General features: G+C 60.5%; 1 protein-coding gene across 1 annotated transcript in view; it reads right to left on the bottom strand.

Moving 5' to 3' along the window:
- The window catches only part of SARDH (sarcosine dehydrogenase), a 61,933-nt gene that overhangs the window by 27,249 nt on the left and 19,830 nt on the right, over positions 1–14,854 (bottom strand). Inside the window, 5 exon segments of the mRNA XM_030306511.1 lie at positions 568–681; positions 2,298–2,436; positions 7,269–7,382; positions 9,094–9,177; positions 12,163–12,304. Of these exon segments, the coding sequence (XP_030162371.1) occupies positions 568–681; positions 2,298–2,436; positions 7,269–7,382; positions 9,094–9,177; positions 12,163–12,304 (593 nt within the window).

Genomic DNA, 14,854 nt, shown 5'->3' with positions numbered 1-14,854 from the left:
AAGGGACAGGCAGCACACCTGGCTCAACGTGGCCGTCAGGGCTGTGCAAACAAGCATTACAGGTAGTGAGCTACCTGTCACTGGAGGCATGCAAGCAAAGGCGAAGGGGCTGCAGAGGGCAACCCAGGAACAGCTTGAGCACTGAACTGCACACCTTCTAAGGACCTGCCCCGGCCTGAGACGGGATTCAGCAGAGATCAAAGTCGGTTCGGCATAGATGTCGGTGGCAGAAAGGAGCTAGTACGTCCAAGTGGGAAGCACGGCCTCCTCCGTGGCTCCCTCTGTTCTGGGCAGGCACGCTGAGTATGCCCACGCCCTCGCTGTTCTGAAACTCCGCGGTACGGACAGGTTCAAAGACATAATCACGGAGTACTCAGAGCCCGCATCACTGCCTGAACAAAGCAGACCGCCAGCCTGAAGCGACACTTCTAATCTCCGAAGCCCTGACCGCTGCGGGCACCACAGGTAATTACAGAGCAGCCCTCGGCAGCCCGTCCCCGGCCACCGCCGGTCACCGGAACAAGGGCTGCAGTGACAACATCGCTCAGCCCGTGGGGCATCTCCTACCTTCGAAGGCGGGGGCCAGGGCGGAGGCCTGGAGGCCGGGGGCCAGGCGGCTGACAGTCAGGTCGCTTTCGGTGCCGCCCCTGTGGTTCAGCATGCAGGTATACACAGTCGAGCCTGGGGGCAAGAGAAAGACCCGGAGTGTGGGAGCCGCTCGGCACAGCCCGGCACACACAAGTCTGGGTAACCGCTCGACGGGATACCCTAGCGCAGGTGACCTCAAAAGGCGACGTCACCACGACCGGGCGGCCCAGAGCGGGAGGGGCAGGTCACCCAGCACTGCTGTTCCCGGAGGAGGAAGGGTCAAGAGTGGGGCTTCGGGGAGTCTGGGTGGCTCAGTCAGTCGAGCATCCGACTTCGGCTCAGGTCATGATCTTGTGGTTCGAGAGTTCGAGCCCCGCGTCGGGCTCTGTGCTGTCAGCTCAGAGCCTGGAGCTCCTTCGGATTCTGTGTCTCCCTCTCTCTGCCCCTCCCCCACTCATGCTCTGTCTCTCTCAAAAATGAATAAAAATATTAAAAAAAAAAAAAGAGTGGGGCTTCTTTCTTTTTGAAACACCTTGGCCCGGGACGTGGATGCCCCCCATCCCAGCCTCCCACCCACCCCCCACATGCCAGAAAGTTCTTAGGAGCAGGGTTCCTGTCTCACTCACTCTGGTGCGCCCGTGCCTGCTGAGCAGAGGCTCCTGATGTCTGTCCGCATAAACGACTATGTGGATGGATGGATGAAAGGGGGTGAACGGGAAGGTGGATGGAGGGGTGCTGGGGTGGGGTTGGGGGGACGGGGGGTGTGGGTCAGGGGGAGGTTTAAGAGGAGCAGGTGGGGTGACTGCCGTGGTGTCACAGGTTGAACTGTGTCCCTGAAATGACATGTTGACGTTCCAACCCCAAGTACCTGTGAACGTGAGCTTATTTGGAAACAGGGCTTTGCTATGTGGTCATGTTAGGATGGCCCTTATGGCGGGCTCTAATCTGGGATGCTGGTGTCCTTATGAGGAGAAGCAAACGCAGGGATGTGTGATGTCAAGGCAGGGGCGAGATTGGTGCCCACCCCCACCCCCTGGAGCCAGAGAGGCAGGAAGTGTCCCACCTCAGGTCTCAGAGACAGCACAGCCTTGCTACCTTCTTGAGCCTGCACTTGTAGCCTCTGGAAGGATCAGACAACATGTTTCCATTGTTTAGAACCAGCCCGTTTATGGTGTTTTGTTACAGCAGCCCCAGGGAGCTAATACAGACGGGTGGGGGGGGGGGGTAACGTAAAAGGAGATGAACATCCCAAATATTACATGGGACACACTTAAGAGGAAAACGTCGTCCATTCTGGAGACTCAAATCCATCTGACCTTCCTGTATTTTTATTTAATTCTGGAAACCCTCTTTGGGGACAGTGTTCCTGTGGGGAGTGCCCGAAGGGGCTCCACATTTACAGAGAGCCTCCTGCCTTGCATCCTTTCTGGAACAAAGCAAATGGAGAAGGGAGGGAGGGAGGAGGGAAAGGAAGGGCAGGGGGAGGGACGGTGGAAGGTGCTGGGGGCCTAGGGCCTGAGGTGTGGCAATGAGGGCAGAGAGATCTAGGCGCAGGGGCCCAGGGCCAGCCAGGGGGCAGAGCCCTGAGCTGGAGAAGCCTAGAGGGGACAGAGCCAGCTTGCCGCCTGGTCTCAGCACCCAGGGCTGTGCCCAGGGAGTTCTTCCTGGCACCAAAGTGGGAGAGGGGCATGGCCCTCTGGAGGTCGTACCTGGGGGTCGGCTGACATCAGCAGAGAAGAGCCAGTCGGCAGCCTTCCTTGCATCCAAACCCACCAGGTAGAACTTTCCGAAGTAGGACATGTTGAACACAGCAGCGGCCCCTCTGCAGGCCAGACATTCCTTCTTGATCTGAAAAGTTCCAGAGAGGAAGGACGCCATGAGGGCTCTGAGCTATGCCTCCTCAGAGCACAGCGTGCTGGGCTCTCCCTGGCACACCTGCTCTGAGACTCCCTCCCCACTCCCAGCTGGGAACACAACAAGACCACTCTTCGGAAGCACAGGGAATTATACCCCACAAAAGAAGACAACAGATTCAACAGCATGTTCTTGGGCCACAATGGAATTACATTAGAATCACAGCAGGAGGAAACTTGGGGAGTTTGCATATAAGTGACATTGAACAACACATCCCTGAATAACCAAAGAATCAAGGAAATAACTTGTGGGGGGAGGGTTGGGAAATACTTTGAGAAGGAGGGAAGGAAGGCAGGGCCTTGCTCACAGAGACCTTACACCTGCAAAGGCCTCCAAAGTTCTCAATCCATGCCTCAGCTTCCCACTTGGAGGAACTGGAAAAGAAGGGTGAATTAAACCAGAAGCAAGCAGAAGGAAAGGCTTAATAAAGACTAGAATAGGATATAGAGGAAATGGAGAATAGAGAAATGGAGAAAATCGGCAAAAACAGAGCTGGTTCTTTGGAATGATCAACAAAAGTAGCAGACCGTCAGCTAGACTCACAAAGAAAATAAGACAGGAGACTCAAAGTACTAAAATCGGGAAGGAAAGAGGGGACATCACTACCGACCTTACAGCAGTAAAAGGATTGTAAGGGAAAACCATGCATAACCGCATGCCAGCGTGTGACATGTGAAACGGACACATTCCTAGAAAGACACAAGTTATTAAAACTGACTGAAGAAGAAGGGTTCCCTGGGTGGCTCGGGTGGTTGAGTGTACGACTTCGGCTCAGGTCATGATCTCACGGTCCGTGAGTTCGAGCCCCGCATCGGTCTCTGTGCTGACAGCTCGGAGCCTGAAGCCTCCTTTGGATTCTGTGTCTCCCTCTCTCTCTGCCCCTCCCCTGCTCCTGCTTTGTCTTTCTCTGTCTCTCAAAAAAAAAAAAAAAAAAGTTAAAAAATAAAGAAAAGAAAATAATTCCACCTACATCATCAGAAAGAATTTTAAAATACCCACAAATTCAACAAAAGTGCAAAACTTGTACTCTGAAAACTCAGCAATATTTTTGAAAGAAATTAAAGAAGGCCTGAACGAGTGGAAAGACATCCCATGATTACAAAATGAAGACTTGATATTGCTAAGATGATGTGCTCTCCAAACGGATCCAGATTCAACACGATCGCCGTTAAAATCGCAGCGGGCTTCTTGGCAGAAATCGACAAACTGATCCTAAAATTCATATGGAAATGCAAGGGACCCAGAATAGTTAAAACCATCTTGAAAAAGAAGGACGAAGCTGGGAGACTCACGCTTCCTGATTTCAAAACTCACTACAAAACCATTGTAATCAAGACACTAACACAAGGATACGCATATAGATCACTGGAATGGGGTTGAGAGTCCGGAAATAAACCCGCATGTTTATGGTCACTGCTTTTCCACAAGGATGCCAAGGCCGGGCGAGGGGGACGCCACGGTCGTCAACACATGGTGCCCGTGCAGCTGGACAGCCACACGCAGAGAAGGAGGCTGGGCCCCTACCTCACACCATACACGAACCATAGTCAAAGTGGGTCCCAGACCTAAGAGTAAGAGCTAAACTATACGATTCTTAGAAGAAAACATGGGAGTAAGTCTTTGTGGCCTTGGGTTAGGAGATGCCTTCTGAAATATGACCCCAGAAGTACAAGCAACAAAAGAAACAATCCGTAAGTTGGATTTCACCAAAATCAAGACGTTTTGTGCTGCCAACAACTCCATCAAGAAAGGGAAAAGACAACCCACAGAATGGGAGGAAGTATCTGGAAGGCATAAATCTGATAAGAGACTTGTACCCAGCATATAACAGGAACTCTTATAACTCAATACAAAGACCAGTAACCCAATTTAAATGAGCAAGGTGTCTGAATAGACATTTCTCCAAAGAAGATGCACGAATGGCCAGTAAGCACATGGGAAGACGCTCGCCATCATTAGCCAGTAGGGAAATGCAGCTCGAAACCCCAGTGAGATCCCACCTCACACCCACTAGGATGGCTGGGATCAAAGAGAGAGAATCACCAGTGGTGGCGAGGACTTGGAGAAGTCACAACCCTCACCCACAGATCCTCAAAACGTTAAGCATCAAGGTCCCATGACCCAGCAACGCACCTGCCAGACATCTGCCCAAGAGAAATGAATACCTATGTGCACACAGAAACCCGTCCGGGCATGATCGTAGCGACATTATTCCTAACAAGCAAAAAGCGGGGCCAGCTCGAATGTCCGGACACATTGCAGAGCATCCAACGTAACTGAAAACTGCTCAGAAAAAGAAGTGACGAAGCACGGACACGCCCCAAAACGTGGATGGACCTTGAAACTACGGCGCCGAGCGCAAGAAGCCAGTCACGGAAGACCGCACGTTGTAGGACTCCATTGATACGAAACGTCCCAGCAGGTAAAGCTCCAGGGACAGAAGGAGCTTTAGTGGCTGCCTGAGGGGAGGATGGGGTGGGAGAGGGTGGGGGATGGGGGTGACAGCTGGCAGGTCAGGGTTTCTCCTGGGGGTGGACAAAAACGTTCTAACATCACATCGTGGTGACGGCTGCACGGGCCCAGGGGGACACTAAAAAACACCGCCGAATTGTGGCTCAGTCCATCAAGTGCCCGACTTCCGCTCAGGTTGCAATCTCACAGCTCGTGAGTTCGAGCCCCACATCGGGCTCTGTGCTGACAGCTCAGAGCCCAGATCCTACTTCTGATTCTGTCTCTGTCTCTCTCTCTCTCTCTCTCTCTCAAAAATAAACATTAAAAAAATTTTTAAAAAGCACCCAATTATACACTTTAAGTGGATGCATTGTGTGGTACGTGAATTCTATCTCAGTAAAGCTATATATATATATATATATATATATATATTTTTTTTTTTTTTTACACAAAGAACACAGCATGCCTGCTGGCCGGTATACAGATGCCCCTGCCAGGCCCTCCAGGTCCCGAGTTGTCCATCCGTTTTTCTCCTCCGTCTTCTGTCCCCGAGCCACTGCGTCTTTGTTCTACACACATCACCCAGCCGCTGAGGGGAGGCCCCACCTTTGCTGCTCGTTGAAGGAAACATTGTGGCAGCAAAGCTACCCCTTGCCGAGCACTGGCTGTGCGTCGGGGACCTGTGTCACCTCCTCCACCCCGAGGTTCCAACACCACTTCCCACGAGGACGCTGCCCTCTGGGGCCCGGGGAGGGGACGCGCGGTCTGTCGGGGGCCAGGTGGCTAGAAGATCGCGGAGCCGTGCATCCGGCCCGTGCTGTCGCGGTGCCCCAACCCCCCCACCCCCAGCTCCGCGTGGGTGTATCGGTGTGAGCGGTGAGAGCATTTACACCGGGGAAACCGGCCAAGGCCCCAGTCGGGCTTCCCCGGGGGAGCTGGCACCCCGCCGGAGCCCCAGATGCCGCGACCCCACCGCCCTGCAGACACCGCTGTCCTCTGTGGGGCTCCCGCGACCCGTCAGGCGCTGCAGGACCTTCCCCGACACTGGGGCCACAGAGCAAAACCCGACACGGTCTCCGGGCTGACTCTCGTCTCCCCGTCTCCCCGGGCTGGGGAGGCTGCCAATGCTGAGAACAAGTGTGTGTTTCATGCTTTGGGACTGTTCAGGCGCGTTTGCGGAGGCTGGATGAAGCCACCAAGCCAAGTTGGCATCCCCTCCGGGCTCCCACGTCCCCGAGGGCCAGACGTCCTGCAGGCCCTGGGAGCCGCGGGAGCCGAGGTGCCAGACTCGAGGCGGTGCCAGGGACCCCGGAGCCTGGGGACGCACGTGCCTCCTGCTTCCGCCGCCCAAGCCCCTCCCCCAGTGCCTTTACCACCAGAGCCAGCTTTGGGGGAAAGCACAGGAGGGAATGTTTCTTTCCCTTGGGGACCGGCTGCAGAATTTGTGAGGCCTGGTGCAAAATGAAACCGCGGGCCCCGGTTCCTAAAGTCTTAAGAGTTTCAAGGTGGCGACAGCGGAGCGTTAAGCCCCACTCAGGGCCCTTCTGAGCCAGGCCCTGGGTGACCTCACAGGCCGTACACCCAGGAAGCTGGCCAGCTGCCTTTTCCCCCGAGACAGTGCTTCCCAGGCGGCCCCGGGCTGGGCACCCACATCAGGGGGCAGCTGAGGCCTCTCTCGCTCTCTTGGGGCAGCCACGAGGCCACGGCTCAGCCCCGTTCTGCTGGGTGACCCCTTTGCAAAACGGCGGGGCCGCTCAGCGTGGAGGCTGGCGTCGCTCGCTCTTTCTGCCGAAGCTGCCCTCAAGAGCACCTCTGCCCGGTGCACACTGCGGGGGGCAGCCCGGCCCCAGGCCTCGTCACCCCCACCCCGGCGGGAGTCGGGCCCAGGCAGCCCGGCCGGGGCTCTGACCAGCCTCATCTGCCCACTTCTGGGGCCAGAGGGGCAGCGAGCAGACCCCAGACCACAGACCTCCTGCTCGTCCTCTGGAGGGGCCCGTCTTGGGTCTGTGTGTCCTGAATCTACTCTGCGAGAGAGCCACCGACAGCAGCCCTAAGGAAGAGCTCGTCACTCACGCCTGTCACAGGAGCCTCAGAACAGATCCAGGGCAGGAGGGAAGGAGGCCCAGAGAGGGGCGGCCCCTGGCCTGCGGCCACACAGCCAGCCCCAGCCCCCACCGCCCGTGGCGAGGCCTCGGCACAGAGGGGGGCAGAGAGGAAGACATCACCGGCTTGCTCCTCAAAACTGAGTCAGCCCTACCGGGGGCCCGACTTTCTCCTCCATGAGGGATGGGGGGTGGGGGGACTCAGCCACTGACCACGTCGTGGTGGGGCGGGAAGTCGAACGTGTACTCGTCCCCCAGCAGCCGGCCGTAGGCGTGGTCCTCGTGCATCCGGTTCCCATACGCCCCGTAGTAGTCGTACCGCAGGACCTGGGAGGAGACACGCTCGTCACTGTGCCCCTTCCTCCCTCCTCCTGGTCCTTCCTTCCCTCCGCCCCCGCCCTACACTCGCACGCGCACACGCGTTCACAAGGGCGCACACGCGCACGCACACGGCTTGGCGGGCAGGGAGCCGGGTGGAGCAGATCTGGCCTCACCCGGCCGCCCTCGGGAGGGCTGTGCTGGGGGCACGGCCTGGGGGGCGGTGAAGGGGTTCAGGCAGCCCACAAACCCTTGCACAAATAACACCCTAACTGCCGTGGTGGTGGTGCGGCTGAGGGCCGGTGGGGAGGCGGGGCTGCGTCCGTTGGGGCCCAGAAGGATGGAGAAAAAGTGGGGTGTGCTCGGGCTGGGGAGAGACGGGCGGGTCACCTGGGACCCCTGGGCCACCGTCAGGGCTTTCAACTCAAGGCTGAGGCAGCGGGATGAGACCCCGGAACCAGCTCTCTGAGGAAGAGGGTGACGGAGCTGGGGGCCGGACGGCACTGTCACGGCAGTCAGGACCGCGCCCTGCTCCGGTGCCTCGAGCTTCTAGGCAGGGAGATCCTTTCTACAGACGAGAAACCGAGGCAGAGAGATGAAAACTCGCCTGATGTCACAGGCCTGGCACAGGCCTTGCGGCACGTGGGCCCCAGAGGCTGGCTCCTTGACCGCCACTGGCCATGGCCTGTCCTGCCCTCTGTCAGCGGCTCTGAGATGCCCACATGCCACTGGGCCCTTCCCCAGCCCTGCCCCTACTGAGGGAGCCAGTCAACTGTCCCTGCCCAGCACGGCCAGACTTGCCCAGCCTCTTTTCACAGGTGAGAGGGCACAGAGCTTGCCCATCTCCGGACCAAGGGAATGTTCCCGATCCCTGATCCAGGGACCTCTCCTCCCCCAGGGGCCAAGGGCTTCCTGGGAGAGGCCAGCTGGGACACGGAGGGCTTTGCAGGGGGCTGTTCGAGCCCCACCCTGTCCTGGTGGCTCCAGCCTCTCAGCCTCCTGGGGACAGGCTGCTCCCCCTGGTGGTCTTAGAGAGCCCACTCTTGCCTAACGATGCCCTGGGACCCGCCTTGGGCCGTGAGTTGCTATGGAGATGGGAGGTGGTTGCCCTGGAAGGGGACTGGTAAATTACAGCAGCAGAAGAGGGGTTTTAATTTGCATAAATCCGGATCAAATTCTGTCCCCCGCCCGCTCAGGGGACCCCAGCCCACGAATTTCACAAGCAGGCTGGTTGGGTTCTTCTCTGACAACCTGGGCCCGTGGGCGGCACTGGGGGAGTTGGGGAGCCCCCAGGAGGGCACCCAGAGGCCGGGAGGCTGTGAAATCCCAAGTGACAAACCAACACGGAATGCATAATTTTGTGCTAAATGCTCCTACTAACATAAAATAACAGTGGCATTTGCCAAAAATATATGAGCAAAATTATGGGAAGATGTGCTAATTTCTCCGGCACGGCGGGGGAGTCTTGCGCGCGGCCCCCTCACTGTGGAACACCAGCTTTCCCGGGGGCCCCGGGCTTATCTGGGCCTCGGAAGGCCTGGCTGCCGTGGGCGGTGAGTGACGGCCCTGGGGACATCTGCAGAGGACGGCCCCGTGCTCACGGGCACATCTACAGGGGGCTCAGCCTTCCCGCCCGCAAGGTGACTCACCCGCCCCGCGGGCCCCACCTCGGGTGGTGTGGACGGGAGTGGGGGTGGGCTAGGCCCGGGTGGCCACTCACCGGAGCTGTGCCTTTCGGGGTGAACCATCCCGGCCGCTCCCAGCCCTGTCGCTCCTGGAAGACGCAGCCTCGGGCCAGTAGCTCCTGGGTAGGGGTGGGGAACCAGCACCCTTCAGGCCCGGCCAGACACCCCCCCGCCTCCCGCCACGCAGGGCAGTGAGTGACCGGACTCCCCCCAAGGGGATACACCCCAAGGAGCAGAGGGCAAAGAGGTCCTGAGGCTCGGAGCCAGGACCCAAGCCCAGGCTGCAACTCCTACCCCAGAGCCCCACCCCCAGCCCCAAATTCCTGCTTGAAGCCCTAACGCCCCCAGTGTGACCGAATACGGAGGTGAGGCCTTCAAAGAGGCGATTAGGGAGGAATGAGGTCATGGGGTGGGGCCCTGATCCCAGGACAGGGGGACCCAGGGGACCCAGGGAGAAGGCAGGCTTCCAGACAGCTGGGGAGGGGGCCCCAGCTGGAGCCGCTCAGCGTCCAGACCTGGGAGCAAGGAATTTCTTATGGCTTCTCCCCCCCCCCCCCCCCGCACCCCCGGTCTGTGCTATTGTTCCAGCGGGAGCAGGCTGACCCAGCACGAGACCCGGCGATCCCCCCCGCAGGTGCACCCCTGAGAGAACAGGGAGGAAGGTCTCTGCACACCCAAGCTCACACCCGCCGGCAGCTGGAAGCAACAGTGCCCACGACCGATGAAAACAGATGAACACGCCTGGTGGACCCACACGGTGCAGTGAGACTGGGCCTTAAAACGCAACCGAGCTCCGACGGGTGCCGCACCTCAGACCAGCCTCAGACACAACACGTGTGTGACCTTCTCTCATGACCCTTCACGACCCACTTACATCAAGCGTCCAGAGGAGGCGAATCCCCGGACAGAAAACAGATCAGTGGCCTTTCTAGGCTGGGGAGAATGAGGGATCACTGCTTCGTGGGCACAGGGTTTCCTTTCGGGGTGATGAAAATGTTCTGGCACCAGAGAGTGGTGAGGGACGCACAGGACCGTGAATGTACTTCATCTCCCCGAATCGCAGGCTTTAAGAACGGCTAAAATGGCAAGTTTCATGTGCTGTGTGCTTTAGCGCGATACGAAAACGTAACGGACTGAGTTCGTTTCCTGGGCCCAGTCTGCACGTGCACGCGTGTGGGGACCTGCCACACAGCAGCAAGCAATTCTCCGACGCCGGCAGAACGTCCCAGAAGCCAACTCAACTCTGACGCTGTCTCCCCGAGGACGGCATCAGATTCCCCAGGCTGGGGACTCAGTCCCACAAGGCTGCCCCCGTCTCCTACTCGAGTCCCTCCAGGTTACCTAGACTGGTGACCGACCGGCTATAGAGCAGGCCCCCTCCTCGGGCTGGATGCATTTGTCCGAGCCGCTCACAAGACTCAGAGAAACGTTTTACCCACTGCATGGCTGGTGTTTCTAGAAGGTTATAGCTCAGGGACAGCCAGATGCAAGAGGAAAGTAGCCCCTGGTGTGGGGAAAGGGCGTGTGGCTTCCGTGCCCCTCCAGGTGCCACTGTGCACAAACCTCCCTGTGCTCACCAACCCGGAAGCTCTCTGAGCCCCTCCTTTTGGGTTTTTATGGAGGCTCCGTGATACGGGCACGGCTGATTGCCTCGGTGGCCACTGGTGACTGAGGCCACCTCCGGCCTCTCCGTCTTTGTGGTCCTCGCCATTTAGGAAATTCCAAGGGTTGGGGGAACGCTGCGCCAGAAATGGACTGGACGAAGACTGAATTCCTATTTCTTATCATAAGTCACAATATCACACGGACACAATTAAGTGACATCACGGCAGATTTCTTTGACTGTGAGTTCGGGTTGGGGAAAAACGATCATCTCCGCCCTCAAGTTTGGAAGGGCCCCGTGGCCACGGGCAGCCTTGTCGGACTGGCAGGAGGGCCCAGAGCCCCGGGCCGAGCAGCCTCGGAAGCTGGGTCTGGCAGAGGCAGGCAAGTGCGCAGGCGCCCGCGGCCCCCGACCCACCCACTGCCTCCCAAGGACACACCCACACCCTGAGCGGGCAGAGCAGTGGCCAAGAGGACACTGCCAACGGTGGCACCAAGAAATGTCCTCCTCGGACACCCCAGGGGGCAGCACAGGGGCAGTTCTCGACACAAGAAAATCCCCCGGCATGAGTGATGGGGTCCCGTGGATCGAGGAGGAGGTCACCTTCCCAGGGAGGGAAGATAGGGGTGTAGCCGCCTCTAATAAAACCGGCCGTGGCTGGGGGGGTGTCGCGAGCAGGGCTGACAGCGCGGACAAGAGGTGGGCGCTTCTGAGCCCATCTCCTTCCAGCGCAAGTCAGGCAGCCCCCGTGTTTGTCGGGGAAGCTCTGGGGCCGTCGGGACGGGGTGACCCGGGACGGCAGAGGGGAGCCGGGGGTCACCGTGGCCCGAGATCCCAGCTGGCCCACTAAGCTCAGCTGAGGGGCAGGGCAGTGGACGCCGGGTCCCTCTGGGGTCCAGGTGCGGAGGTTCCGTTATTCAGCCTCAGAGCCTGCCTGCCTCCATTCAACAAACACCCCTGAACACGTATTAAAAGTCAGGCTCCGTGCTCAGTGCTCAGAACCGGAGAGACTAGGGCAGAGCTCCTGTTCCGGGGGCCCTAGATGAGCACAGCTTGCAGCACAAGATGGGGGTGGGAGAGGGGACACGGAGGTGGGTTGGGAACACGAGGAAGGGGACCGTCAGGGGCTTGGGAGAGTGCCAAGGCTGGGCTCCGGGGAGGGCACCTGACAGTGGGTTTCGTCATACGAGTAGGAGCTTGCCGGGGAGGAAAGGCATCCCAAGCAGGCCCCACGCGCAGGACACATGTCTCTGGGGCTATGCTGCTCTCTGTCAGTGCCCGTCCCCGATGGGTGACCGCACACACCGGCCGGTGCCCCCGCCCCCCACGACCGCCGTCGGTAGTTAGGGAAGATGCCGGGGTGTGCGCTCCGAGCACGCTCCGTTGGTGAGAGCTGGGAATGGCCGAGCCACCGCGTCACCTCACCCGGCCCAGAGCACGCCTTTCCGTCGCCCCAGTGCCCCGGACTCCCCGAGAGTGACCGCTCGTCGGGGTGTGGTACCTCGTGCAGGGGGTCTGTCCTCATGTTGCGCCCCGCCAGGGGCTCGTCGTGGGGGAACACAACAGAGTAGTTCTTGGCGTAGGACTCGTGGCTGCGCTCGCGGATCCAGCGGCGGTGGTCAGTGAGCAGGTGATGGAAACGCCTGTGGCGGGCGGAGGGGCCGGTCACTGCCTCGGGGGCTGTGAGGGAAGGGCCGGCCAAGGACCCGGGGCCAAACCGGACCCTCATCCCTCCACCAGAGTCCTCCCTGGGGCATGGGTTCGGGAGGGGGGTCTGGGCTCTAGTCTCCCGCCCTGGAGCCTTGGGCAGCTAGACCTCCTCACTGCGACACCCCCCCCCCCCCCCCCCCCAGGTCACACGGCCTCTCCTCCAGCCAGCAGCTCGAGACACCCAACGGCTTGTCCTCCGATGGCCCCGGCTGCCCGAGCCGACCGCGTAGCTGCTGGCCCACCTGGGTCACGGGCCCCCGGCCCCTCCCACACACAAACCCACCTCTCAGACCCCCAGACCAGCCTCCCCATCCGTCCCTTCCCTCACTGTCCACCCGCTGGCATCTCACGCGCCCTCCCGGCCCTCCTCCCCATCCACGTTCCATCCTCCGTGAGGCCTGTCGGAGCCTCACCGGGGCTAATTGACTCTCAGTTTGCACACAGTTCTAGCGAGCACGATGTTCTGGTGGGGGCAGGGGGCGGGGCTACGGATGTGAGTTTATCGTTATGGATATTATCGCGAGTCGCTGCGATCGTCCAAGGGGCCCCTTCCTGCTGTCGGCCCAGGGGTGAGTGCTGTGTGCGAGAACCTGTCTCAATCTTCAGTGCGGCCTCACGCTGCCCCCTGGTTTGACTCATTTGCACACGAGGGGCGATCCAGCCTGCACTGAGCCGGGAGCTTCTGGGACGAGCTGCAGGGCAGGGGAGGGAGCCACGGAGCCAGGCCAAGGGGTCTAGGGAGTTCCTGAAGGAGAAGCGTGCTGGGGTGCGGGGTTTGGAAATGCCTGGCCGGCTTTGGAGGGGCTGAGGCGGGCAGGAAGGGGGCTAGGAGGCTGATGGCCACTCTGGTCAGATTCAGACCCAGTCACCAGGAGCTGGCATGGTTCTCCCAGGACCGGACTGGTGACCTTCCTCGCTGCTTTGAGAGTCCTGGCTGGGGGTGGGGAGCGGGAAGTGGGAAGAGGGAGTCCTGGATTTCCTTCCTCACGCCCCCAGGACAAAAGAGGAAGCTGGATCTGGGGCGGGGCCGGGTGATCCCTGCACGCACAGACAGGGCCCTTCCACGGCCCCTCCGGCAGGTTCCCCGTCGCCCAGGACTGCCGCCTCGGCTCACGTCTGTGCGCACGTGTGCATGGCAGGGGCGTGGGCTCGAGCTCAGCCCGAGCACGACCAGGGATCGGCAGGGGAATGGGCCCCTCCCTGTGGCCACGCAGGCTGGCTTCAGCGCTCCTCCTGGGAGCAGGGGGCCCAAGCCGGGGCTAGGGTCCGGCCACCCTCAGTGCTCAAACGATGATGCCTCCTCCCGGTTACTCGGACCCAAGGGCTTTCACTAACAGTCACGGCCTACACCCCAGACCCTGCCCGTGCCAGGCACCGTGACGCGTACAAGCGAGTCCCAGATGCGCTCCACCGAGAGGTGAGTCATCACCCCCATTTCACAGATGGGGAAACCCTCTGCCGGAGCCACAAGGGTGAGTGGGCTAGTTCACTGCCCTCCCTCTACCCCCCCCCCAGGCGCCAGCTCGTAGGGGCTCCCCGCCCCCCCTCCCCCCACCATACCATCTGCCTCCCAGCCTGTGACGCCCAGGCCCAGCCTCCCCGCCACGAACCAGCCCACAAAACACTCCTGCCAGGCAAGGCAGCTGACGACGGGAGGCCCAGACCCGTTCCTAACCGGGCAGGGGTTTCACAGGCAGCCTCGGGGCTTCCCGCTGAATCCAGGACCGTGCACCCCCTCCCCGCCAGGCCTCCCCCAGCCCAGGAGGGGGGCAGGCATGCCAGCCCCGTTCTGCAGCCGTGGACGCTGCGGCACCGGGAGGCCGCCCGCCGAGGCCTGGGGTGAGCCCCGACGCGGCGGTCTGTTCCTGTGCCGGAGCCCTCGCCCCCGAGGGAGGAGAGGCGCCGCGTCCCTACCCGCTCTGGCGCCCGCACGGGGCGACTTCAGACAAGCGGCCTCCCGCATCGGTGCCTCTTCTCGCGGTTTGTAGCAGGAGGGGCTTGGACCGGCCCATCCCCGAGGCCCCTTGAAGCTATCATTTCTGGAACATTCCTCTCTCGGGAGCGCGTGGGCGCAGCCCCAGACGGGCTCGGAGGCAGCCACAGAGCAGAGCTGTGCCAGGCGCCGTGGAGGGGGTGGCCGTGGGGGAATCTCAGTGTCTGTCTGTCTGCCTCTGTGGGGGCCAGACATCCCCCCCACCCTTCCCCAGCGGGTCTAATGTCTTCATCAGGCCAGGAAGGGGTGAGGTTAGCAGAGGAGCAGGGGGCATGTTGAGCGGAACCAGCACCCCAGCACACCCCCCCCAACCTCGGGCAGCTGGGGTCTCCCCAGGGAGGCTGTCTGCCAGGAGCAGTAACGGAACGGGCTGCCTGCCCACAGGGGCGCCCCTCCAAGCCGTCGCCTCGACTGCCCCCTGCACGACACCCCGGCCCCACCAACACCCACCCTCCGGACCCTGCCTGGGAGTGAGTGCCTTCGCCCCGCC

This window comes from Lynx canadensis, chromosome D4 (assembly GCF_007474595.2).
Source record: "Lynx canadensis isolate LIC74 chromosome D4, mLynCan4.pri.v2, whole genome shotgun sequence".
Classification (NCBI taxonomy): Eukaryota; Metazoa; Chordata; class Mammalia; order Carnivora; family Felidae; genus Lynx; species Lynx canadensis.
Note: the sequence above shows the minus strand (reverse complement) of the source record. Positions and strands in the feature narration are given on the sequence as shown.